Source organism: Sus scrofa, chromosome 2, assembly GCF_054392235.1.
Source record: "Sus scrofa isolate SSC_HxYL_T2T_F1_AM1 chromosome 2, Sscrofa_HxYL_maternal_Yorkshire_Landrace_v2.0, whole genome shotgun sequence".
Classification (NCBI taxonomy): Eukaryota; Metazoa; Chordata; class Mammalia; order Artiodactyla; family Suidae; genus Sus; species Sus scrofa.
In genome coordinates, this window is record NC_139384.1 from 6,725,673 (window position 1) to 6,750,036 (window position 24,364).

The 24,364-nt window shown below is 56.6% G+C and overlaps 2 protein-coding genes across 10 annotated transcripts in view; one reads left to right on the plus strand and one right to left on the minus strand.

Annotated features, from left to right (window-relative positions):
* The window catches only part of LTBP3 (latent transforming growth factor beta binding protein 3), an 18,579-nt gene extending 16,460 nt beyond the window's left edge, over positions 1-2,119 (plus strand). For all 6 annotated transcript variants that reach the window (XM_021082855.2, XM_005660703.4, XM_021082854.2 and 3 more), the window contains 7 exons: positions 97-225; positions 330-467; positions 562-702; positions 848-1,009; positions 1,108-1,188; positions 1,273-1,404; positions 1,498-2,119. In XM_021082855.2, the coding sequence (XP_020938514.1) occupies positions 97-225; positions 330-467; positions 562-702; positions 848-1,009; positions 1,108-1,188; positions 1,273-1,404; positions 1,498-1,649 (935 nt within the window). In that variant the 3' untranslated portion in view covers positions 1,650-2,119. The remainder of the gene's footprint in view (positions 1-96; positions 226-329; positions 468-561; positions 703-847; positions 1,010-1,107; positions 1,189-1,272; positions 1,405-1,497) is intronic.
* Positions 2,018-15,396, minus strand: SCYL1 (SCY1 like pseudokinase 1). Of its 4 annotated transcripts, none has more exons than XM_021082856.2 (18): positions 15,216-15,396; positions 14,726-14,866; positions 14,403-14,525; positions 14,094-14,320; positions 13,569-13,659; positions 13,336-13,491; positions 10,209-10,367; positions 9,289-9,396; positions 7,952-8,065; positions 5,685-5,840; positions 4,911-5,099; positions 4,714-4,789; positions 4,262-4,426; positions 3,883-4,025; positions 2,855-2,923; positions 2,550-2,762; positions 2,405-2,459; positions 2,018-2,282 (listed from the first exon to the last, which is right to left on the minus strand). In XM_021082856.2, the coding sequence occupies exons 1-18, from the start codon at positions 15,324-15,326 to the stop codon at positions 2,158-2,160; spliced, it is 2,421 nt and encodes an 806-aa protein (XP_020938515.1). In that variant the 5' UTR covers positions 15,327-15,396; the 3' UTR covers positions 2,018-2,157. The 4 variants fall into 4 exon arrangements, 2 of the variants coding, with proteins under 2 accessions (XP_020938515.1, XP_003122606.2); XM_003122558.6 differs by having other exon boundaries at positions 2,855-2,926; XR_014836840.1 differs by lacking the exon at positions 4,714-4,789.
* Between the last annotated feature and the right edge of the window lie 8,968 nt (positions 15,397-24,364).

The following is a 24,364-nucleotide window of genomic DNA, read 5'->3' on the forward strand; positions in this document are numbered from 1 at the left end:
CTTCCAACGTAAGCCCCGCCTACACGTCCTCGGCCGCAGGGCCGGAGTGGCCCGGCAGGTGGAGAGTGCGGGCGCCCACGGCCTGTCACTCCATAGACATCGACGAATGCATATTGTTTGGGGCGGAGATCTGCAAGGAGGGCAAGTGCGTGAATACGCAGCCCGGCTACGAGTGCTATTGCAAGCAAGGCTTCTACTACGACGGGAACCTGCTGGAATGCGTGGGTGAGTGCAGCTGGCCCCCGTGGCCGTGGGAAAGCATCGTGGAGACACCCACAGTCACCTGACTCCGGGCCGGTTCCAAGCACTGGAGCTTCTCCTCCCCGCAGACGTGGATGAGTGCTTGGACGAGTCTAACTGCCGGAACGGAGTGTGTGAGAACACGCGCGGTGGCTACCGCTGCGCCTGCACGCCCCCGGCCGAGTACAGCCCCGCGCAGCGGCAGTGTCTGAGCCCAGAGGAGATGGGTGAGGCACGGGTCGGCAGGCTGGGGAAGCAGGAGGGAAGCTGGCCGAGTTGAGCTGTGACTTCCACCCCTACCCATCCCCTCGCTGCCTGCAGACGTGGACGAATGCCAGGACCCCACAGCCTGCCGCCACGGCCGCTGCGTCAACCTGCCGGGCTCCTATCGCTGCGAGTGCCGCCCGCCCTGGGTACCTGGGCCCTCAGGCCGCGACTGCCAGCTCCCCGAAAGCCCGGCCGGTGAGGGAGAGGGTCGTCTTGGGCTCTCCAGAGCCCTCTCCTCCACGTGGAGACCCGGGGCCGCAGTTCCCGCGAGGGTGGGTTGCAGTGGGGGCAGGCTGTCCCCGCTTTGGGCTCTTCCCTGACACTGGGTCCCCTTCCACAGACCGTGCCCCGGAGCGGCGGGACGTGTGCTGGAGCCAGCGCGGAGAGGATGGCATGTGTGCGGTCCCCGTGTCTGGGCCCGCCCTCACCTTCGACGACTGCTGCTGTCGCCAGGGCCGAGGATGGGGAGCCCAGTGCCGCCCGTGCCCGCCGCGCGGCGCCGGTGAGCAGGCCCTGGAGGGATCGGCCCAAGGGAGTTCGGGGGCGGGGGCTGGGGTGAATGGATGCCGCAGACCAATGACCGCCCCCTGCCCTTCTCAGGGTCCCAGTGCCCGACGTCACAGAGTGAGAGCAATTCCTTCTGGGACACGAGCCCCCTGCTGCTGGGGAAGCCCCCGCGAGGTGAGGGTAGAGGGAGGGGCAGGGGCGGGGGCCCTGGCCGTCGCTGCGGGCGCTGTTGACGTCTGCTTCTCCCTGCCCGCGCAGAAGAGGACAGCTCCGAGGAGGATTCAGACGAGTGCCGCTGCGTGAGCGGCCGCTGTGTGCCGCGACCCGGCGGAGCGGTGTGCGAGTGTCCTGGCGGCTTCCAGCTGGACGCCTCCCGCGCGCGCTGTGTCGGTGAGCGGGGCCGAGGGCGCGGCGCCGAGGGCGGGCGGTGGGCCCGGAAGGACCAGAAGCTGAGCGCGTCCGCACCTGTCACCCTGCCTGTAGACATCGATGAGTGCAGAGAGCTGAACCAGCGCGGGCTACTGTGTAAGAGCGAGCGCTGCGTGAACACGAGCGGTTCCTTCCGCTGCGTCTGCAAAGCTGGCTTCGCGCGCAGCCGCCCGCATGGAGCCTGCGTGCCCCAGCGCCGCCGCTGACTCCACCTGCCGGGACCTCGGCGATCACTTCGGCGGCGAGGGGTTTCTGCCTGACACTTGGGGCAAGCAAGCTTGGCCCTCTCGCTTGGGCCCCAACTCGGGGCTCGGACCCAGGGACCTTTCGGCCCGCAGACTCCTTCCCCGGCCCCATATTCCAAAGTCACCCTTATTAGCCGGTTCATTAGGCAGATGTTGGGTTTCTCGGGGGAGCTTCCGGAGGGCGTTTCCTAGAAACTGATAAATCAGATCGTGCCTCTTTACTCTTGGTTTTCAAAGCAAACTGATGTTCCTGTCCATGTGAGCAGACTCCCCAGGGCAGCGCTGGACCCCAGCTCCTTGGAGGGGCTGCACTGAGCCCAGCACAGGGGTGTGAAATAGAATTTATTGTGGCTCTGATTATGTACATGTGAGATGTGCCTGGCCACACAGGCCAGGCTCGCATGGTTTGTACAATAAATACATCTGCGGGGCCTGCTCTCCCTAGCTGGTAAGCGCCCACACCCACGATTCAGTCCAGCTTCCGGGTCCCCAGCTTCATGGGGCCCTTGGCCGCCTTTTTCTCTGCGCGTTTGGCCTCCATCTCCCTCCGCCGCTCCTCACGCTTCTTCCGGGCTAGCTCCGCCTTGGCCTGTCCTGGGAGCAGGAAGGGGAGGAGGGCAGACCTTCAGGACAACCTGAGTCTCAGCTCCCTAGCCCATGCCTGTCCCAGTGGAGGGGAGCCCTGGCCCATCACCGGCCCCAAGGGAGGCACTTACGGCTCTCGGTCTCCAGGCCCTCCCAGTTGTCATCACCCCATGAGTCGGGTCTTGGCTGAAAATAAAAGCGTAGGCTGGAGTGGAGGCCTACTCCTAGTTGAGGTCCACCCCGGTCTGCACTTCCCACTGGACAGGTGCCAAGTACCTGAGCAGCAGCCTCCCGACGCGCTGACAGGGCAGCAAAGGGGTCGCCTTTGTCACTAGGCTCTGGTCCACCCCAGTTATACTCGCTGGCCAGTCGTGTGCCCTCAGGGGGTGGCTCTGGGGGGCTTGGCTCCTGCCAAGCCTGCTCCCATGAGCCCTCAGCTTCCCAACTGCTCCAGTCTGACTCTGGGGATTTGTGGCCAGAGTTGCTGGTCTGCAGAAGAGGAGGAGGAGACAGTGCCAGAGAGAGGGAGGGAGGGGCAGGGCCCCCCCAGACATACACACACCTTCTCGCCCCCAGCTCACCTGCCCAGGCTGGCTGGATTGGCCCCCAGTGCTCCAGTCGTCCTGCTGGGCCAGCACAGACTCGGCCTCCTGCTGCAGGGTGGGAAGGAGAGCATGACCGCAGAGCCCCCATTCCTCACCCAAAAGGGCAAGGAGGCCCCAGCCAGGGGCTCCACCCTTTCTTTTGCCTTCTATCTCATTGTCTCTTTCTTTCTCTCTCTCTCTTTCTTTCTCTCTCTCTCTTTCTTTCTTTCTTTCTCTCTCTCTTTCTTTCTTTCTTTCTTTCTTTCTTTCTTTTCTTTTCTTTTCTTTCTTTCTTTCCCTCCCTCCCTCCCTCCCTCCCTCCCTCTCTCTCTCTCTCTCTCTCTTTCTTTCTTTCAGGGCTGTACCTGAAGCATGTGGAAGTTCCTAGGCCAGGGGTCGAACTGCAGCTGTAGCTGCTAGGCTACACCACAGCCGCACCAGATCTAAGCTGCATGTGCAGCTTGCGGCAATGCCAGATCCTTAACCCACTAAGCCACAATGGGAATCCTATCTCATTCTCTCTTCAGGCCTTGTTTCTTGTCTATAAAGTGGACACGCGGAACCTGGCTTGTCATCACTCCTCTGTGAGGCTGGGGAATGAGCTCTAGAGTTCCCCACCGGCACCTGTGGCCTCAGGGGCCAGAGACTGCTGTCAGCCAGATGGGCTGACTGGGCGCAGAGCTCTGCCCCCAGTCCCTTCAGGACAGCCGCATTCCGTCCGCAGCCTACCTTGAGCCCACCCCGGGGAGGACTGGCTCCGGCTGTAGGCCTAGCACTGACCTCTCCTTGCTGATCACAGGGCAGGGTAGGCACCAAAACAGGTGCAAGAGGGACAGGGAGCAGAGGTGAGGGGGGAGATCAGCGGGCTGACCCAACCATCACCAGCCCGGCCTCATTTCTGCAGTTGAGTGGGGCTCAGCTGTCGCCCTGGGCCACAATGGCTGTTCCATGACACCTGCTTGCCAGGGATGCTGTGCAGATGAGTTCCTTGCATGGCAGCCTGTGACCTCCTGGGCCCCACTCACCTCCAAGCTGCCCCAGTCTTCATCATCCCATCTGTCAGCAGCACTGCTGTCCTCTTCTGTGTCCTTGGCCTCCTCTTGTGTCTCCCAGTGGCCTGAGGTCGTGGCTGGGGCAGGGGCAGGGGCAGGGGTGGGGGCAGGAAGCCCTGGGGAGCAGAGGCCCACTAAGTGTCACACACTGGGCCCCAGGAAGGTCTCAGAACAGGGCAGCAGTGGCTGGGGATGGGAGTGCAGAGGGGAAGCTGGTCTCGAGGGGACCAGACTGTACTTTGTCCCCAGGGTCCCCATCACCATCCCAGGGGGAGTCAGTCAGTAATAGCTCCTGGGTGCCAGCCCCCCTAGGCCCTCTCAGTCACAGGTACAACCGGTCTGAGACACTCACCCTCAGGCACGGGTCTCTGGGGAACGTTGGTCTCAGCTGGGGCAGCAGTGGGGTGTGCACGGATCAGCTTAGAGGTGAGCGAGGAGACCCCTGTCACAGCCCAGCCTGCCCAGCTGGCTGCGGCTCCTCCTACTCCAGGGCTGGAGGCTGCATGGACATCCTTCTCTGGGCAGTGACAGGAGAGACAGGTGCGGACACCTCAGGCTTCCATGGGGAGGGTGATGGGAGGGCAATAAGTGGAACAGAGTGGCTTGTGGTGGCCCCCCTCTCCAGGCCTGAGTTCTCCCAACTGTGAGATGCTCAGGGCGGGGATGGGGGATGACGCTGATATCCAGTCTGTCCCCTGGGTTCTTCCAGCTTTCAGATACTCCAAAGGGGTAGAAGGGAGCCATGACAGATGACAGTCAAGAATGTGGCAAGAAGAAGAGGGGACATGAGTGTGGGCCACTCACCCACTTCCGCCAGCTGGGTGGGGTCCTCTGACACAGACTCCAGTTTGGACAGGAAGCTTCGAATGGCCTTGAAGGCCTGTGGGGTAGCAAGGGGCAGAGCTGGGGCCGCCAAGGTTCCCGTGAGCCTGCCAGGCCAGCGAGGGCCCAGGTATCCCCCAGAGCCCCAGCTCCAGGGCCCAGCCCCCGCTGTGCCTCACCTGGTCCCGCACGGATTTCTCAGGATCCACGGTGAGACCGCAGAGCACAGGCAGGATCTTGTGGGCACAGTCGGTCATCGAGTAGAGGTTGTGGGTGGCAGCGAAGCCCAGTACACCCGCGACCCGGGATGGCGCAAATGGGTCCTTAGTGGCCCGGCTAAAGGCGGAGGTGAGGACCCTGTGTCTGGTCTGGGGTGAGGCGGGGAGAGGGCTCCTGAGTATAGGGTCACTACTGGGGCCCAGAACCGCCTGCCAGGCCTTGCCCCCCAGAACAGAGGCCATCGGCAGGGCTTCTGGAGTCTAAATGTGAGCTAATCACTAACAGGTGGGGAGAATTTACTTAAAAAAACCCTGCGTCTTGGCCTCTCCTCCCAGATCACTGGGCTCATGCTGCCTCAGAGCCACGGGGGCCGGAGCAGCAGCTGCCCCAGGGCTGGGGCCAGGGCCTCCCTGCCCCCCCATCCTGCTGACCCAATGCATTCATTCCTGTTAGGTGCCCAAGCACGGCAGGTGTCTGCATTTACAGACCCTGGCTGAGGGGAGGGGATGCCAGACCTCAGGGGCAAGCGGGCCTGCCTCAGTCCCCAGACCCACCACCTACTGGCTGTGCGACCCGGTGCATCTCACTCCTCCCCTCAGACACTGGAGCTGGGGCAGCCAGAGCCTAGTCTCTGGGAGAACGGCAGCTCCCACACAGGGAGACCTGGCCCTGGAGGGCCCGGCTGTGGCCCCATGATGACGACAGACCTCCCAGCACCTGTGAAGGACACTCACGCTGGCACTGAGGTAGGAGCCGATCTTGCCCAGGCAGACGGTGGTGTTGCAGCGGATGGGGCCCTGCTCGTCCTTGGCCTGCAGCCGCGCGAAGTGCTTCATCAGCTCCACATTGAGGTTGGCCTCATTCAGCTTCGGGGCCAGGAGCAGCATGGACTGCGGGGCAGAAGACGTGCGACGTGTGGCCAGAGCAGGCAACGCGCCGCAGGCAGGAGCGGCCTCTTGGAGGCCACCAGCAGCCCTGGGCGCTGAGGAGACCCGCCGAAGCCCTCCCCAACGTAGCCCGCAGCCCGGTCCCGGCCCCACCGAGTGCTGAGGATGGGAAGGCCATTCCTCTGCCTCCTCTACAGCAAAACCTCCAAAGGGCGTCAGCACTCCTGTCCCCAGCTCTCTCCTGCGTCCACTCTGCTCAGATTTTCCCCAACCACCCCCCTCCCCAAGGACACCCAGCAGCTGGCTTGGGGTGAGGTCACCAGTGACCTTCATGCTTCGAAATCCAATGACCAATCCTCCATCCTCACCAGACCCGAGCCCCCAGCAGTCTGACACCTTGGACTTCTCTCTCCTCCTTGTAACCGTGGCCTCTGTTCTTCTGGGACAGCACACCCTCTCCTGGTCCTTCTCTGACCTTGCAGGCTGCCCCTTCTCAGTCTCCTTTTGCTGAGGTCTTACTGTTTAGACACCCCACAGTGACTCCTGAAAAGCCTCTTCTTTTCTTTCTCTCTTTTTTTTTTTTTTTCGGCCGCGCTGGCAGCATGCAAAAGTTCCCGGGCCAGGGACTGAACCTGCACCACAGCAGTGGCCCGAACTACAGCAGTGACAATGCCAGATCCTTAACCCACTGAGCCACCAGGGAACACTGAGCCTCTTCTCTTTTACATCCTAGGCAAGTTCACCCATCTCATGCCTCCGAATGCCCTAGTTAGCTGACGGTGCCCAGAAGTGCAGCCCAGACTTCTTCCCTAAGCTTCACACACGCATAAGCAGTGGCCCAGACTCAGCATCTCCACCTGGCTGACAGACATGGCGGCCCAACCTCCTCCCGCAAAACGGTCCCTCCCGGTGTTCTCGGTAGAAGGCAACTTGACCTTCCACAGTTGCTCAGGCCAGAAACCTCAGAACCGTCCTGGACTCCATCTCCATCCATCAGCAAATACTGTCAGCTCCACCTTCAGAATGTGGCTTCCCTCCACCTGCTGCTACCACTCAGATCTGAGCCACCGTAACGGGCCCTAACAGCCCTGCTTCCACCCTTGCTCTGAGGGTCAGGTCTCCACACAGAAGCACAGTGTGAGCCTTTTGACACAAGTCAAATCGGGTCAGTGCTCTGCTCATCACCCCCTGCCCTGTGGCTCCTGTCTCACTGAATGCATCACGGCCCGGCCAAGCCCTACAAGGCCCTGGCGCCCACCCCCACCACTACCTCTCAGACTCCAACTCCCACAACCACGCCCCTTCAGCCACACGGAAGCTCTTGCTGCTGCTCCTACACGCCAGGTAGCCAGCTCAGGGCCTCTGCACATGCCAATCCTTCTGCAGCGAACGCGTCTCCTCCACATCTCCACGTAGCTCAATCCTTCACCTCTTTCCGCCTTTTTTCCTTAAACAGTACCTCCTCAGCAAGATCTCCCCTTCACTGTTTTTAAAACTGCAAACCTTTCTCTTCACACTCTCCATCACTTTCTTTTTGTCCTTTTAGGGCCACACCGCAGCATGTGGAGGTTCCCAGGCTAGGGGTCCAGTCAGAGCTGTAGCCGCTGGCCTACGCCAGAGCCACGGCAAGGCGGGATCCTTAACCCACTGAGCAAGGCCAGGGATCAAACCCACAAACTCATGGTTCCTAGTTGGATTTGTTTCTGCCGCACCACGCCGGGAACTCCTCCATCACTTTCTAACATAATGTATCTTTTCCTAGTTCTGTTTACCGTCTGCCAAGCCCACTCCCCATCTCCTCGAAAAGAAGCCCCATGAAGGTGGGGAGCTTGGTCTGTCTGTGCACACTGCATCCGAGCACGGGACACCAGGCCAGGCACAGACAGGTGTTCAGTGAGTGTCTGCTGAACGGAGGGCTGCTGGCCACACCCACCCCGTCCCCCCACCAGCTGCTGAGCTGCACCCACAGCCCGGACCCACGTGCAGAAGAGTGCCTGCCCCTCCCGTGACGTGCCTGACCCACAGGCCAAAACCAAGGCCTCTGTGCCTCCTGGTGAGCCCCCTCTAAGTCCTGGAATACAAGGGTGGGCCCCTCTGGGCCTGGCCACACCCACCTTGACTGTCTGCTCCCGGATGGCAGGATTGGTGTCTAGGAAGCCGTGCACGACGTGGGGAAAGATCTGGGTGTTGACTGTTGGCTCATCAAGGTACTGGATGAACTGCTCCATCTGTGGCCCAAGTTGGGACATGAGAACTCAGTCAGCCCTTCCACCCCTCACCAGAGCCATGGGGCCACCCTTGGCATGGCTTTTCCACCTGGCAGGCACTGGCTGGCCAGGTGAGTCTCCTGAGCTCCCCATCTGGCCACTCCATCTGGCCTCCAGCCCACATGGAATGGTGAGGATGCCAGGAGCACTGGAGCCAGGGACTAGGACCTGGAGGGCCTGGCCTCTGTCCTGTTCCTCAGGCCAAATGGTCACACCCCTTTCTGGAGCCTCCACTGCCTCTTCAATAAAAAGAGGGCATAGGAGTTCCTATCATGGCTCAGCAGAAACAAATCTAATATCCATGAGGTCACAGGTTTGATCCCTGGCCTTGTGCAGTGGTTAAGGATCCGGCATTGCCATGAGCTGTGGCGTAGGCCACAGCTACAGCTCCCATTCGATTCCTAGCCTGGGAACCTCCATATGCCACGGGTGTGGCTCTAAAAGAGACAAAAAAAAAAAAAAAAAAGAGGGTATAGGGAGTTCCTGCTGTGGCTCATGGGGTTAAGAATCCACCTAGTATCCATGAGGATGTGGGTTTGATCCCTGGCCTCACTCAATGAGTTAAGGATCCAATGTCGTGAGCAGCTGCATATGTCACAGAAGCAGCTTGGATCTGGCGAGCTGTAGCGGTGGCGTGGTGTAAGCTGGCAGCTGCAGTTCTTATTCGACCCCTAGCCTGGGAACTTCATTTGCTGCAGGGGTGGCCGTAAAAAGAAAAAAAAAATCTAGGGGTATAACCCCTGCCCAGAGAAGTGCCGTGAGCAGGGCTGGCGTGTGGCGCCCGGAGACAGAATGATGCGTACACGCGGCCCCCACCCTCCGTCCCGTCTGGCGCTCCCAGCTGGCCCGGGCTGGCAAGAGAGACATTATCCCCACTCTAGAGGGCTCGAGCGACCGAGCCGAGAGTTTGGGCAGCGCCGGGGGAAGCGGGGAGGTGGGGAGCAACTGAGCCCTGCGGCCGGGCAGGCTGGGCATTCCCCAAGCTGCCGACAAGCCCTGAGAGGATCTCGACTTCTCAGGAACACAGCCGCAGTGGGCCCTCATCTGTGGGTACGTTTCAGGGAGAGGTTTCTGGGGTCCCTGCGCAGCCCTGCTTGGGGCTGGAGGTGAGGCAGGGGCGTCCCGGGTGGCCAGGGTGGGGTCTGGGTGGGGTGGAAGGAGGCAGGGTCCGGCCACGGCCCTACCTGCTGCAGGAGGCGGATGCGCATGGCGCGGTCGGTGGATGAGAACATCTTGACCACGACAGGGACGATCTTCTGCTGATACTCCTCGGCGCTGAGGAACTTACCCACCTGAGCGGAGGAGCGGGGAGGGCGCTTAGCTACGTTCGCGGGGTGGGATGGGGTGATGGGGGGGCAGGCGTTGCCTCAGCAGCCCCTCTGCCCCCACTCCATCTCCGTCAGCCCTGCCCTTGACCTTTCTGGCTCGAGGCCTCTCTTAGGAGGTTCCCAAAAGCTAGTGCCCTCCCTACCATCAGGCACCTAGATGCCACGGGCACACAGGATTCGGCCTGTAACTGCCGGGGGTTCTCGGCTACCCGGGAGACTTGCTGTCTACCCCGCCCCCGACACCACCAAGTTCCTCTGGGGAAAAGTTCTCCAGCTGAGCAGGAAATGGCAGGTGCCCGGCTAACAGAGGGCTGGGGTCAGAGGAGAGGGGAGAGGGTCTAGTCCCTAGATGCCAAGAGAGCCGAGTGCCGAGCGGTCAGGAGGGAGAAGGAGAGTGAGGGGGTGGGCAGGGGGCCCCCTGGGCCCAGGAACCAGAGGGTCCAGATCAGGCCAGGGAGGCCGTCTCGAGGCAACGGAGGACAGGCTGTAGGGTCTGAAGCAAGGGGTCTTTGGAAGAAGAACTTGGCAGGCGTAGAGTTTCCCCTGCTTGGACAAGAAGTCCCCACCGCCTCGCCAACAGCTGGTCACGTGGCCCTGGCTGGCTGAACCCGCCAGAGGTCAAAGCTCCCCCTCATGTGGGCTCGGGGCTGCCCGACCAGGACGCCCCTCACAGGAGGCCCGCAGGCCGGCCCCAGCCACGGCCTCCCCTCTGCCCTTGACCCCGACCCAGCCAGTCTCTGGGCCCCACAGCTCCTGAGGCTCCGGGCCCCGCTCACCTTGAAGAGGGGCGTGAGGACAACGGCCCCCGCGTTGCCAAACTCGAAGGCGGTCAGCAGCTGGGGCAGCACCTTGTGCCGGCAGAAATCCTCCGGGAACGAGTCCAGGCTCTTGCTCAGCTCTTGGAAGAATTTTTGCTTCTCGGCTGGCTCTTTGATCTAGGAGAGCGAGGACAGGGTGCAGGGAGGAGGCAAGCAGCCTGATCACGGGCCCTCCAGCCATGGGCAAGCATTGGGGGGTGGGGGGCACCTCCAACCCGAAGGAAAACTTAAGCTTGTGGGCTCTGGAGCCAGACTGGCTGGGTTCGAATCTCAACGCTCCTATTTATTAGCCTCGTGACCTTAGGCGAGTTCCTCCACTTGCAAAATGGCCCGACAGCCACATCGCCTCACTGAACGGTTCTGAGGATTCAACCTGAAAACGTACGCAAAAGCTGCCACAGCACAGTGCCTGGCACACCCACTGCAGGTGCTCCAGTTAGTTAGCGACTGTCATTATCACCATGGCCACCTGACTTGTTGCTATGAAAGCAGCCACTAGGGGGATCAAGCCCTTTGCTAATGTCGCCTCTACTCCTGAGGACAACACAAGTGGGTACCATGAACCCCGCCACACAGATGAGGAAACAGGTACTTGCCACCCGGGCCGACGCTGGACCGGGCACATCTGCACCTCCGTGGGAGGGTTGGTGGCAGGCTGGGGGGAAGGCAGGGAGGAGGTGCGGCTCACCCCCAGGCCGGGGCCTCCCACTGAGCCCACAGGGGCCAGGCTGTCAGCTCAGTGGCCTCCTCAGTCTTCCTGACTCCCTGAGGCTGTGATACCCACGACTCACATTTCCCGAGCACAGACTATGTGCCAGGCAGGGGTACGTGCTAAAACCTTGACACACACAAGCCTTTCTATGCCCCCATTTCTGCTTTTTAGGGACTAAGTTTCAGCCTCCATGACCTTCCCAGAGTTCCAAAGGGCAGGTTCAAACAGTTATGAATCAGGTGAGGGAGGGGATGCAGAGACAAGGAACAGTCAAGAAATCATAGTACACAGAGTTCCCGTCGTGGCTCAGTAGCAACAAATCCGACTAGTATCCATGAGGAAGCAAGTTCGATCCCTGGCCCTGCTCAGTGGGTTAAGGATCTGGTGTTGCCATGAGCTGCGGTATGGGTCACAGATGCAGCTTGGATCTGGTGTTGCTATGGCTGTGGCGGAGGCTGGCGGCTGTAACTCTGATTAACCTCTAGCCTGGGAACCTCCATAAGCCACGGGTAGGGCCCTAAATAAATAGAACGAAGACCCTGGACAAAAGAAAACAAGATAGAGGCCAGTCCTGGGGCCACTAAAAACCAACTTTGAAGAAGGATGAAAGCTTGCATCTACCCGATCCTTATCTGTGGCTCTATTTTCTCTTCCCAAACTATAAAAACCACTCTCTAATCTCTCCCAAGGGAGGGCACAGTCTTTAGGGCATTAGCTTGAGGTGGCCTCCTTTGTCTGGCAAATAATTAGCTATTTTCTTCTTGACTCCCCCCCCCACCAAAAAAATATAATAAAATAAAACCTTTACACAGATGAACTAATCCGACAAGGAAGCTGAGACACGGAGAGGGCAAGGAGCTTGTCCAAAATCACACAGCTAAGAAGCAGTCTTGGGGAAGCTGTGAGCCAGTGGTGTGGCACCTTGCTGTGCTGCACCCGGTGAAGAAGGGCTGTCACACCCCCATTGACAAAGGAGGCGGCCAAGGCTCAAGGTCACCAGCCGGGCAGGGATTATAACTCTGTGCTCTGTGTTTCCCAAATTCCTGTGACCTCTGTGGCACCCTCACCGCCACAGCCACTGCCTGGCCCAGCGGAGGTGACCTCTAACCGGGGCTGGGGAGGACCTGGTTGGCCCTCAAGCAGCTCAGTCTAGCGTGGGGAGCAAGCTTGGCGCTCTGACGACAGAGTTCAGGGGAGCAAAGGCCCAGAGAGAGGCCAAACCACATCCATGGGGTCACACTGAGAGTCACAGCTGGGCTCTCCACACCGACCCACCCAATGACAGGAGGTGGGGCCTCTGGGCCCCTCCAACTGCCATTAACAGCCTATTTCCTATGGGGCACATACTAAGGAGAAGGGCCGCCTGCAGAGCCAACCATGTGAGAAGAACTCCAGGTAACAGAGCTCATGCTGTCCCCACACTGCCCAGGAGGCAACAGGGCTCAGAGATTCCAGCACCTTCTCCTTCAAGATGCCGCTCAGGTACCTCATCGTCAAGGCCCTCCAAGCCCCTGCCTAAGTTAAACTTCCGCCCACCATCCAGGCACCCCCCCGCCCCCGCCCTTTATTCCAGATTCTCAGGCACCAAGGCTGGGTGAGAGCAGGTGTCCGGGACAGCGCCTCTCCCCCTCACTCCCTGTGGTCAGCAGGTACTGCGGTTAACCTCGTCATGCAGATACGGAAACGGAGGTTCAAAGAGGTTAGGCCGAGGGCTCCCTCCTCACCATCTTCCATTTTTTGCTGTTCCCTCTGCCTGGAACATTCTTCCCCGGGTACCATCCCCGTGCCTCCCACCTTCACACCCTTCAGGTCTCAGCTCAAATCACCCCTGAGAGAGCCCTTCCCTGAGCACCCCACCCTCACTCTCCTGGCCTTATCCCCATCCCAGGAAGCACATGTTTCTTCCTTTATGTTTTCTGTCCCCTTCTCCCAGTGAGATGGAGGCCTGGTCCAATTATCCTCAGCTGGATCATCCTTGGGGGGCAGGGGTCTGAGCCTGACTCTCCCTCCCCACCCTGCTACCCACACCACAGCCCAGCATCAGGACAGGTCTAGAATGTAAGTGTGCAGTTAACAGGGGGCCAGGAGCAGACACTAAGCTCCTACTAGGGGCCAAGCACTATACCACGCACTTCAAACTCACTGACTCCTCACCAAACTTCTTTGAAGTAGGTACTATTATTGGGACTGAGTGTCAGCCAAGGGAAGTCACACATAAATAACAGTTGGAGCCAAGGTTTAAGCACAGAGAGCCTAGCTCTACAGTCTGTGCTCATCTCCAAGGGTCTAATTCTCAGGGGGCCTGAAAAGTGGGGGGAGGGAAACTGGGTGAAGAACGTTGGGCCAAAGCCCACAGTGGGGCAGGGGGCTCACCTGAATCTCTTCCAGGAAGAGGTTGGTCTCCACAAAGCGGTTGTTCATGAAGCCTCCAGGCGCCCGGCAGTTCTGCAGGAAGCGGGCTGGGTTGGGACGAACCTTGGGGTTGGCTCCGACCAGCTCACAGTAATGGGGCACCAGTGATTTGGGGATCTGTGGGAGAAGCAGCAAGGTCAGGGCAGGGGCCACCTGGCTGGCGGACAGGGGCTGGGGTGGGGTCAGATATTCACCTTTCCAGGGTTTCGCAGGGCGGCTGCACGAGGTAGGGGCCCATTGAAGACTTCCCAGATGAGGCAGCCCAGGCGCCACATGTCGGCTGACCTGAGGCAGTGACCAGAGCTGCTCAAGGCCCAGCCACCTGCCAGCATAGAACTCCAACCTATGCTGAGCACCAGGCACTCACTGCATGGCAGACCCTGTGCTCTGTCCCTCAGCTCATCCTCCCATCAGCCCCGAGAAGTAGGTTTCATCAGCCCCATTTGACAGATAAGGAAACTGAGGCTCAGAGAAGCAAAGACACCCACCCCGGGTGACACAATTTTCAAATTCAGAACCACCTAACCCCAAAGTCTGTGTTTATCCTGCCCTACTTCCCTGAGGATCCTCGGAGCAAGGAGTGGGCCCACCCTGAGGACCCTGGTCCCCTCCCAGCTGGGCAGCAAGGGACAAGGGAGTGACACATAACTTAGGGGGCCCGAAGCTGCAGGGGCTTCCAGAACAGGGCAGGTTGGGGCATGCCGCCCCCAGTCACCCACCACTTCTCTCTGACTGCTTTGCCACTGCCATCGGCCAACTCTGGGGGATCGTACTGCTCAAGTTCGGGGACCCCCTTGCGGGGAGGACCCCCACCATTGCCCTGCGCCGAATACATGTAGTCCAGGCCCCCAAGCTTCCACTCCCCAGCGCGGTCCACGAACACAGCGGCCATGCAGACATTATTGTGGATGAGGCTGCAGTCGTTGACCAGGAAGCTGAGGGCTTTCTGGGGACAGAAGGAGCCATCACAGCCCTGTACCTGCAGCCCCCCCATCCCTGCAATCATCACCACTACCCCCCCACCTCACCACAATTTGGTGTAGCCCCCAGGAGAGCTCCATCTCCCTCAGATCACCAGTCTCTGTTCGAGCCTTGAGGTACGCTGCCAGCGGGGTCACAGCCTCCGTCACCACGTGGAGGCATTTTTCTGTCTGAAGAAGGACGTGGAGTATCAGCGCAGAGTGGAGAAGAAGCAGGGGGATGAGAGACGTGATGGGGACCGGGTGGAGAAGGGGAAGTCAAATCTGGGGGTTACTGGGGCAGGGGGCTGGGAAGGGGCAGGAAGGCAGGAGCAGGAGACTGGGAGAAAGTGAGGGGCAGAGACAGAGCAGACTGAGCGGCCGGTAGGTACCTCCAGCCCATCGATGTAGGCCAGGATGTTGGGGTGCCGGAGAGTTTTGAGGCGCTTGAAGGCGGCTTTGGCCACCTGGGTCTGCTCTTCGGCGCCGGGCTTCACATCATAGACGAAGATGGACACCGGGCTGCCTGTGGCCTGGGGCAGAACAGAGGGGCCTCAGGGGTGTGGGCCGAGCCCCAAGCTGACCACTCCATCTCCGAGATGGTCCCCGGAGCTAAGTACCGGAAAGGAAGACCCGCCGGCCGGGTCTCCCCGCAGGACAGCCCTTGGGGACTGAGTCGGGCCCACGTAACCCCGGTTGGGTGCGCCTGTTGGTCCCTCGGTCCTTCCGCCCGCCACGTCGGCACTACCCGTCCCCCTCCCCCGGCCCGTTGCCCTAGAGGCTCCGCAGCCACGTCAGGCGGGGCGCGACGCGGCGGGGCCGGCGGCGCTGACTAGGCGAGACCGAGGTCGGCCGCGGCCTGCGGAGCGGGGCCGCGCTCACCTTCTTGCGGCCGCGGTGCAGGGCCCAGGGTCCGGGCGGGCTGCCCTCGGGAGGTTCCGGGCTGAGCTCGAACGGGAAATCCCGGACCGGGTCCCGAGCAAAGAACCACATCGTCCCCGCCGCCGCCGCCGCCGCCGCCGCCGCCGCCGCGGCCTCCGGCGCTTCAGCTCCGGGTCCTCCCGCTGCCCGAGCCGGGGCGGGGCGGGGCGGGGGCGGGACGGGGGCGGGGTCGGCCGTGGCGAGGGCGGGGTCTGTGTGGGCGGGGCCTCGTGGGGGCGGGGCTGGTGGGCGGGGCGGGGCTGGTGGGCGGGGCGGGGATCCGAGGGCGGCAGGTACTGGGGAGACCAACCCTCCTTCACCCCCTGCCCTGGCGGATCACCCAAACTCTCAGGGCCTCTGCGTCTTTATATCTAAAATGTGGAAAGCCTGAGAAGGGACAGAGGATAGGGAAACGGAGACAAGGAGGCGGGGAGATGGGGAGACGCCAGAGGAAATCGTCAGAGAGACAGACATGAAGGGGTGCAGGGTTCAGTGAGGAGTGAGGAAGAGACTTAGAGAAGATGACTCTCCCCAAACCAGACGCTCTCCCACACCAGCCAGTGGGCACCTCCAGGATGCGGTGAGGATCAAGTTGGTGGAATGACTGAGTGACCAGGGAAGAGGCACAAGGAAGCAAAGCCGGTGAGAAGGAGCGTGGGTGAGAGGCAGAGAGTGAAGCAAAGGTCCTGAGGAGGTCTAGGAACCCTGAGACAGGGAGAGGGGACCTGGGGAGGGGAAAGGCAGTGACCCCAGGAAAGAAGGGTAGGAGGAACAGCCCAGCAAGTTCAGAAGAAGCCAGGAGGCCAGGAGGGGCCCCTGCTCTCCTGGGCTCAGTAGAACTGGCTCTGTGTCTCCAGGGTCAGCACCTCCAGACCCCAGCACCTGTGCAGATAGGGGCTGTCAGTGGCAGAATGGTGTCAACAGCTCAAATGCCATTCATGCTGGAGGAGACCCAGCTCCTTAGCTGGACAGAGCCCAGCATCCAGGAGGGGCTGGGCTGGCAATGGTTTCTCCAAAAGTAAGGTCACATTCATTACAACACTATTTACAATAGCCAAAACATGGAAACAAGCTAAATGTCCATCGACAGAGGAGTGGATCAAGAAGATGTGGTACATATACACAATGGAATATTACTCAGCCATTAAAAAGAACGAAATACCAGCATTTTTTGCAACATGAATGGACCTAGAAACTATCATTCTAAGTGAAGTCAGCCAGACAATGAGACACCAACATCAAATGCTTTCACTCACATGTGGAATCTGAAAAAAGGACAGACTGAACTTCTTTGCAGAACAGATGCTGACTCACAGACATTGAAAAACTTATCGTCTTCGGAGGAGACAGTTTAGGGGGTGAGGGGATGTGCTTGGGCTGTGGGATGGAAATCCTGTGAAATCAAATTGTTATGATCATTATACAACTACAGATGTAATAAATTCATTTGAGTAATTAAAATAAAATAAAAAGATTTTAAAAAATAAAACAAAACAAAGGAAATTAAAACTTATTCATCACTATGTGTCAAACACTGTATCAGGCAGTTCTGCACACAGTAACCCACTTGGAAGTTACTTGGCCTCTCTGTGCCTTATTTCCTTGTCTGTACAAACAAACCTCCTGGTGCTAGAACTTCATCAGTACTGTTTTTTAAAAAAAAGAAAGAGACTGAGGTTCTATATGCAAGATACTCAGAACAAGGCCTGCAACTGAAAGTGCTCAATAAATGTGAGGAGTTTATTTCATTCAAAACAAAACAAAACAAAACAAAACAAAACAAAAAAAGGTCACAAGGAACCCAGGGTTGGGGACAGTCTTGCAGCTGCATCCTACAGAAGATGGATGAGATGCTGGAATTAATTAGGAAACATCTGGTTGGGATGCCTTTGGGAGCAGGTTCAAGGGCAGGGGTGCCAAAGTCAGTAGGCTGGGTTCACTGGCTGTGGAGACTCACCTTACCTGGGAGCCTCGGTTCCCCCATCTGTAAATTGGGGTGGACGGTGCCCTGTGCCTCACCTGACACCGCTCCTCAGCAGTGACTCGTTCTCCCTTTTCTTGTTCAAGTACCCATGCAGGATGCTGGGAGGAGGATCCGACACAGTGGGGGCTGTTCAGGGCAGAACAAAAATAATAACTAGAGAGCCTCCTGTGGCTTCACTAGGAAGACGGTGACCACATCGGGAGTAAGGGAGTTCCCGTTGTGACTCAGCAGGTTAGAATCTCACATAGTATCTGCAAGGATGTGGGTTTGATCCCTGGCCTCGCTCAATGGGTTAAGGATCCATGTTGCCACAAGCTGTGGCCTGGGTTGCAGATGTGGCTCAGATCCAGTGTTGCCATGCTGTGGTGCAGGCCAGGAGCTGCAGCTCAGATTTGACCTCTAGCCTGAGAACTTGCATATGCCCCAGGTGAGTCCCTAAAAAGAAAAAAAAAATTGTGATTATGGAACTGGCAATGTGGGCGCGTGGGTAGCATCTTGTCATGGGAGAAGACCAAGCAGGGGGCTTAAATGCCAAATTAGAGAGTCTGGAATATTACCCCTTTACTGAAGGGTGAACCACAGCCTGAGCTGTGTGTGTGAGGGCAGAATGCTGGCATGTGGCAGGCAGGGTGGGGTGATGCTTTGGGGTGGAGGTCATGGTTAGGGGTGAGGGCCTGTGAGCACAGGGTTTACGTGGTGATGTTTAGTGAGGGACACATTCTCTGAGCACCTAGCACATGTGAGGCCTGTCCAGTGCATGGGGCTGAGCCTGGAGAGGAAACGAGGGCAGGAAGGCCAGGGCCATCGGGCTGGGGGGAGACCTGGGAGTCCTAGGGCACCAAAGAACAGCAAGGAGGTACAACAGGCTGGGCAGAGGACCCCAGGAAGAACAGTTACAAATGAAGAGACAAGAGTTCCCGTCATGGCGCAGTGGTTAACGAATCCAACTAGGAACCATGAGGTTGCGGGTTCGGTCCCTGCCCTTGCTCAGTGGGTTAACGATCCAGCGTTGCCGTGAGCTGTGGTGTAGGTTGCAGACGCGGCTTGGATCCCGCGTTGCTGTGGTTCTGGCACAGACTGGTGGCTACAGCTCCGATTCGACCCCTAGCCTGGGAACCTCCATATGCCACGGGGAGCAGCCCAAGAAATAGCAAAAAAAAAAAAAAAAAAAAGACAAAACAAACAAACAAACAAACAAAAAAGCAAATGAAGAGACAGAAAGGGGGTTTGCCTCCCAGGTTCTCTAGCTAACCCTGCTTCTCTGGCACAACAGGGCCAGAGGCTAGCATCCTAGGAAGGGAAGTGCACCCCTTTCCCAAGTCCTCAACTTGAGCCTCTCCTGCCCGCTCACCGTGAGCCTCCATCTCATCCAGCTACAAGATGGGGATGATGCCAGGTCCTCACACTGACCCTAGAGGGGGGCCCGTGTTCCCATCATACAGGTGAGAAAACTGAGGCTCTGCAGGCTCAGTAGGGAGTGGCAGGACCTGAGCACTCTGCTGCCGGCTGCCTCCCTTACCAGCCAGGACAAGTGCAAGTGGTCCTGCCAGGACCCGAGGACATCCAAGGGCAGGCAGGTCTGGGCTCCGCAGGTGCATCAGGAAGCCAGTTGTTCCAGAGGAGAAACAGGAGGAGGTCAAGCAGGAGAAGCTGTGCACAGATGCCTCAGTTTGAATCCCGTTTTTACAAGATCTTGGGCCAGTCACTTCACCCCTTTGCTCATCTGTAAAATGAAGGCAATAAAAGTAACTATACAAGTGTTTGCTGTTGTGGTTGGAAGTACTGGGAAATGGGAGTTCCCTGTGGTGCAGCAGGTTAAGGATCCAGTGTTGTGACTGCAGTGGCAGAGGTTCAATCCCTGGCCTGAGATCTTCCATATGTCTCAGGCACAGCTAACAACAACAAAAAAGAAGTACTGGGAAATGGAAAGCCTTGAAAAGGAAGCTGTAAACAATACTTGTGGCCTAGATGCAATATAAGGAGGAAGTGATTGGAAAGGCTCAACGTGGAAGTCATTTATTTATTTATTTATTTATTTACTGTCTTTTTAGGGCCATGCCTATGGCATATGGAGGTTCCCAGGCTAGGGGTCTAATGGGAGCTGTAGCCACTGGCCTACGCCAGAGCCACAACACCTTGGGATCCGAGCTGCGTCTGCGACCTATACCACATCTCACAGCAACGCCAGATCCTTAACCCACTGAGCGAGGCCAGGGATTGAACCCATAACCTCATGGTTCCTAGTGGGATTCGTTAACCACTGAGCCACAATGGGAACTCCAGAAGTAATTTATTAAGCAGAGATCTTCAGAAGATGACACGGAAGATGAAAAGAACAGGAGTTCCTGTTGTGGCTCAGTGGAAACGAATCTGACCAGTACCCATGAAGACCCAGGTTCGATCCCTGGCCTTGCTCAGCGGGTTAAGGATCCGGCGTTGCTGTGAGTGTGGTGTAGGTCGCAGACGTAGCTCTGATCTGGCGTTGCTATGGTGTAGGCTGGTGGCTACAGCTCTGATTCAACCCCTAGCTTGGGAACCTCCATATGCCTCGAGTGCAGCCCTAAAAAGATAAAACAAGAAAACAATACACGGAGGTGGAAAACCATCAGACATGGAGTTCCCTGTTGTGGCTCAGCGGGCAAGGACCTGACCAGGATCCACGAGGATGTGGGTTTGATCCCTGGCCTCACTCAGTGGGTTAAGGATCCAGCGTTGCCACAAGCTGCATCGTAGGTCATAGATCTGGATCACCAGTTGCTGTGGCTGTGGGTTAGACTGCAGCTCCAATTTGACCCCTAGCCTGAGAACTTCCATATGCAACAGGTGCAGCCCTAAAAAATAAATAAATAGGAGTTCCCGTCGTGGCACAGTGGTTAACGAATCCGACTAGGAACCATGAGGTTGCGGGTTCAGTCCCTGCCCTTGCTCAGTGGGTTAATGATCCAGCATTGCCGTGAGCTGTGGTGTAGGTCAAAGATGCGGCTCGGATCCCGCGTTGCTGTGGCTCTGGCGTAGGCCAGGGGCTACAGCTCCGATTGGACCCCTAGCCTGGGAACCTCCATATGCCACAGGAGCGGCCCAAGAAAGAGCAAAAAGACAAAATAAATAAATAAATAAACAAACAAACAAACAAAAAACCCCCTCAGATGTGGTGACAAGGTAGAGCTTGCACGTCTCAGTGAGGAAAGGAAACTAGAATCACGGTCAGTGTTAGGACATTGTTTTCAGCCTTACAATAAGTTAAGGTAACCAAATTATTTTATCTTCTCCAGGAAATTGATGCTTCTTTATTGCCACTCTAATTTTTTTTATTATTAGGTAACTAGTGTTCCTCTCCTTTCATGAAGGGAAACATTTTTCAGTTCCTAACTTGCTAACAAGCAGGAAAAATCCTTTGGTTTTGTGTATTCAAGTAACATTCTGCTGTCTGAGCATCAGGAGTTGGGGGTGAGGCAGAATTCAGGATTTCAGGCATTGCCGATGGAAATGACATGGCACGGCTGTAGCGAAGGACACATGGGCAATACCTGCTAAGCAGTTTACCGCACTCTTTCCACGCCTCGAAATGTATCCTACACAAACCCTCGTTCAGGTACGCAAAGATTTCTACGAAGCTGTGTAATCGATAGAGCCTGGATTATCAAGCCAGACCACCTGTATGCTAGCTTGGCAGCTTATGAGCTGTGTGACCGTGGGCAAGTTACTTACCCTCTTCTCACCTCAGTTTTCTCACCTGCAAAATGGGTAGAATAATGGCGTCTAGTTCATAAGTAAGGGAGGCTGAATCATGTCTGCACAAAGACGTCCACATCCCAATCCGTGGAACCTGTGACCATGTCACCTTACACAGTAAAAGGGACTTGACTGTTTTAAGTTAAGGGTCTTGAGATGGGGAGATTAGCCTGGATTACCTGGGTGGGCCTGAGCAGTTGCAAGTGGCCTTCTAAGAAGGAGGCAGGAGGATCACGGGAAGTAGTAGGAGATGGGACAGTGGGAACAGGAGGGTGGAGTGATAGGAGGAAGGGGTCAGGAACCAAGGAGGACAGGAGGCCTCTAGAAGCTGAAAAGACAAGGAAACAGATTCTCCCCTGCAGCCTTCAGAAGCACACAGCCCTGCCCACACCTTCATCTAGACTTCTTCTGTTTTTGTTTGTTTGTTTGTTTAGGGCTGTATCCGTAGCACATGGAAGTTCCCAGGCTAGGGGTTAAATCAGAGCTGCAGCTGCTACAGCCTACAGCAACTTGGAATCCGAGACGAGTTTGCAACCTACACCACAGCTCACCACAAAGCCGATCCCAAAGCCACTGAGCGAGGCCAGTGATCAAACCTGCATCCTCATGGATGCTAGTTGGATTCACTTCCACTGCGCCGATGGGAACTCCTTCATCTTAGACCTTTGACGGTCAGAACTGTAAGATAATAAACGAGTGTTGTTTTAAGCCAGTAAGCTTGTGGTAATTTGTTTATCTCTTTAGGGCTGCACCCGAGGCATGGAGGTTCCCAGGCTAGGGGTTGAATCGGACCTGTAGTTGCCGATCTAAGCCGCGGCCACAGCAACGCCAGATCCAAGCCTCATCTGTGACCTACACCACAGCTCACGGCAACACCAGATCCTTAACCCACTGAGCAAGGCCAGGGGTCGAATCTACGTCCTCATGGATACTAGTCAGATTTGTTTCCGCTGAGCCACGATGGGAACTTCAGTTTGTGGTACTTTGTGACAGCAGCCATATGAGCTAATACAATAGACGTGCTGTGAAGTTTCTTAATATATGTAACTGCTTCGGTGATAGCATGCAGCAACTGCCCGATAAATGACAGCTCTTCTGTGGATTGTAGGACTATTTATAATAATGGAAAACTAGAATATTCCAAATGTCCATCAGAAATGGCGTGACTGTGGAGTTCCCATTGTGGCTCAGTGATTAATGAACCCACCTGGTATCCATGAGGACATGGATTCCATCCCTGGCCTTGTTCAGTGGGTTAAGGATCCGGCGTTGCCATGAACTGTGGTGTAGGTTGCAGACATGGCTAAGATCCTGCATTGTTGTGGCTGTGGTGTAGGCTGGCAGCTACAGCTCCAATTGGACCCCTAGCCTGGGAACTTCCATATGCCACAGGTGCGGCCCTAAAAAGACAAAAAAAAAAAAGAAAGGAATGGCGAGATTCAAAGCTTCATCCATCCTGTGGAACCACAAGAGTTGGAAAGAAGGAGGCTGCAGTACAGGTATTGACTTGGAGATGGGATAATCATGGCAGCCTTATTACACCACGAACATCAGGACATCAGGCACTGAGTATTTTCCCGGCAGGATCTCCTCTGATCTTCCTAACATGAGGGACCTGTACCAGTCCTAAAGAAACCACAAAGTGATTTGAGCAGGGAAAGGCTACATAAAGAATTATTATCTGGGAGTTCCTATTGTGGCTTAGCGGGTTAAGAATCTGACATAGTGTCCAGGAAGATGCAGGTTTGATCCCTGGCCTCTCTCAGTGGGTTAAGGATCCCGAATTGCTACAAGGTGCTGTGTAAGTCACAGTATCGACTTGGATCTGGCATTGCTGTGGCAGTGGCTTGGGGAGCACGCCCGGGGTGGGGGGTGGGGGGAGGCATGACCCCTAGTCTGGGAACCTCCATATGCCACGGATGCAGCCCCCAAAAGACCAAATAAATAAGTAAAAATAAAAGAGAGAGAGAGAAAATAAAGAAAACTCTAAAGAATATAGGAATAGCAAATACAAGGAGCAGCCCCCACCCCTAGGCTGAGACAGATCACACCTGCTGCCCCACGTCTGAGAATCAGACTTGGTTGGAGAGGGAACGGCTCAAGCTCATTGGAACGGCTCAAGCTCATTGGATATCCGGTCGTGGCCCAGCGGAAACGAATCCAACTAGGAACCATGACGTTGTGGGTTCGATCCCCGGCCTCTCTCAGTGGATTAAGGATCCAGTGTTGCCCTGAGCTGTGGTGTAGGTGGCAGATGCGGCTCGGATCCGGCGGTTGCTGTGGCTCTGGCGCAGGCCGGCAGTAACAGCTCTGATTAGACCCTTAGCCTGGGAACCTCCATATGCCGCGGGTGCGGCCCTAAAAAGATCAAAAGACAAAAAAAAAAAAAGAAAGAAAGAAAAAAAGAAAGCCACCTGGGGTGCTGGGGAAAGCTGTGTATGGGGAAATGTTTCACTAGGGGCGTTCCAAGCCTCCCACCGCGGTGGTAAAGGCTGCCAGTCACCTGCACAGCAGGAACCCTGCGCGGACAAATCTGCCCCGAGGCCTTGAACTGGACAAGGCGGCTCCCGCTGCGGCGGAAGCCGCCGAGAGCGGCGCCTCAAAACCCGGAAGCAAAACCTCTTTCTCAAGCGGTGTCTGTTAGCGCCCTCTACTGGCCACATTGAACGTTGTGCCCATCTGGCAAAGCAAAATTATTTAAAGGGCTCACTCAGATCCATACTCACAGAGCAGGCGAACCTGATGAATTGGGATCCGAGAGTCAGTAAGTTAATAACTGGCACATACGCATTCGTTTCACTTTTACAGATGAGGAAACTGAGGCTCCAGAGAGGGGAGGCAGCACAACAAGTGCTAGGGTTTGTTTTGCTCTATCAAAGCATTTAGAAAGCAGCTTGCAAAATTATCCGTATGTCATTACTGTAATACTCCATTTAATCATAAATATGCATAGACATAATCTCCAGTATGAAGGACTACATACCGAATGCCACTCTTTTCCTTCAGGACATGGGGATTACAGGGAGTTCTCCTTGCTATGTTATTAGGTTGAACAGTATGAAATTCCTGTGTTTATTGGTCAAAATAGTGAAACATTCGCAAATTCATACAGTTCAACATAATACTTATTTCTGTGATGTAATGCTTGAAGTTTTCACAATAAATGTGAATTCCTTTTGTAAACAGGAAACTATTTGTCTATATGCATATATGATTACATATACATGCATATATACATATAATTTCATTTTTATACATATAATTTCATCATACATATGTGTCATTATATTTTTCATTATAAAAATGTATATAATATAAATGTATTATATATGCATATATGTATGTTTTGAAAAGTCCCACCTCCAACTGTCTCTTGCTCGTGGTGGTATCTTTC

What these genes read in the sequence shown, in the direction of transcription:
- SCYL1 (XM_003122558.6), bottom strand. Translation starts at nt 15,326, where the DNA reads ATGTGGTTCTTTGCTCGGGACCCGGTCCGGGATTTCCCGTTCGAGCTC. An exon ending in GCTCCTACCTCAGTGCCAGC is followed by an intron (nt 5,100 to 5,684) that starts GTGAGTGTCCTT and finishes GCCTCACCCCAG; the next exon opens with ACCAGACACAGGGTCCTCAC. An exon ending in CACCCAGCTGGCGGAAGTGG is followed by an intron (nt 4,427 to 4,713) that starts GTGAGTGGCCCA and finishes GTCACTGCCCAG; the next exon opens with AGAAGGATGTCCATGCAGCC.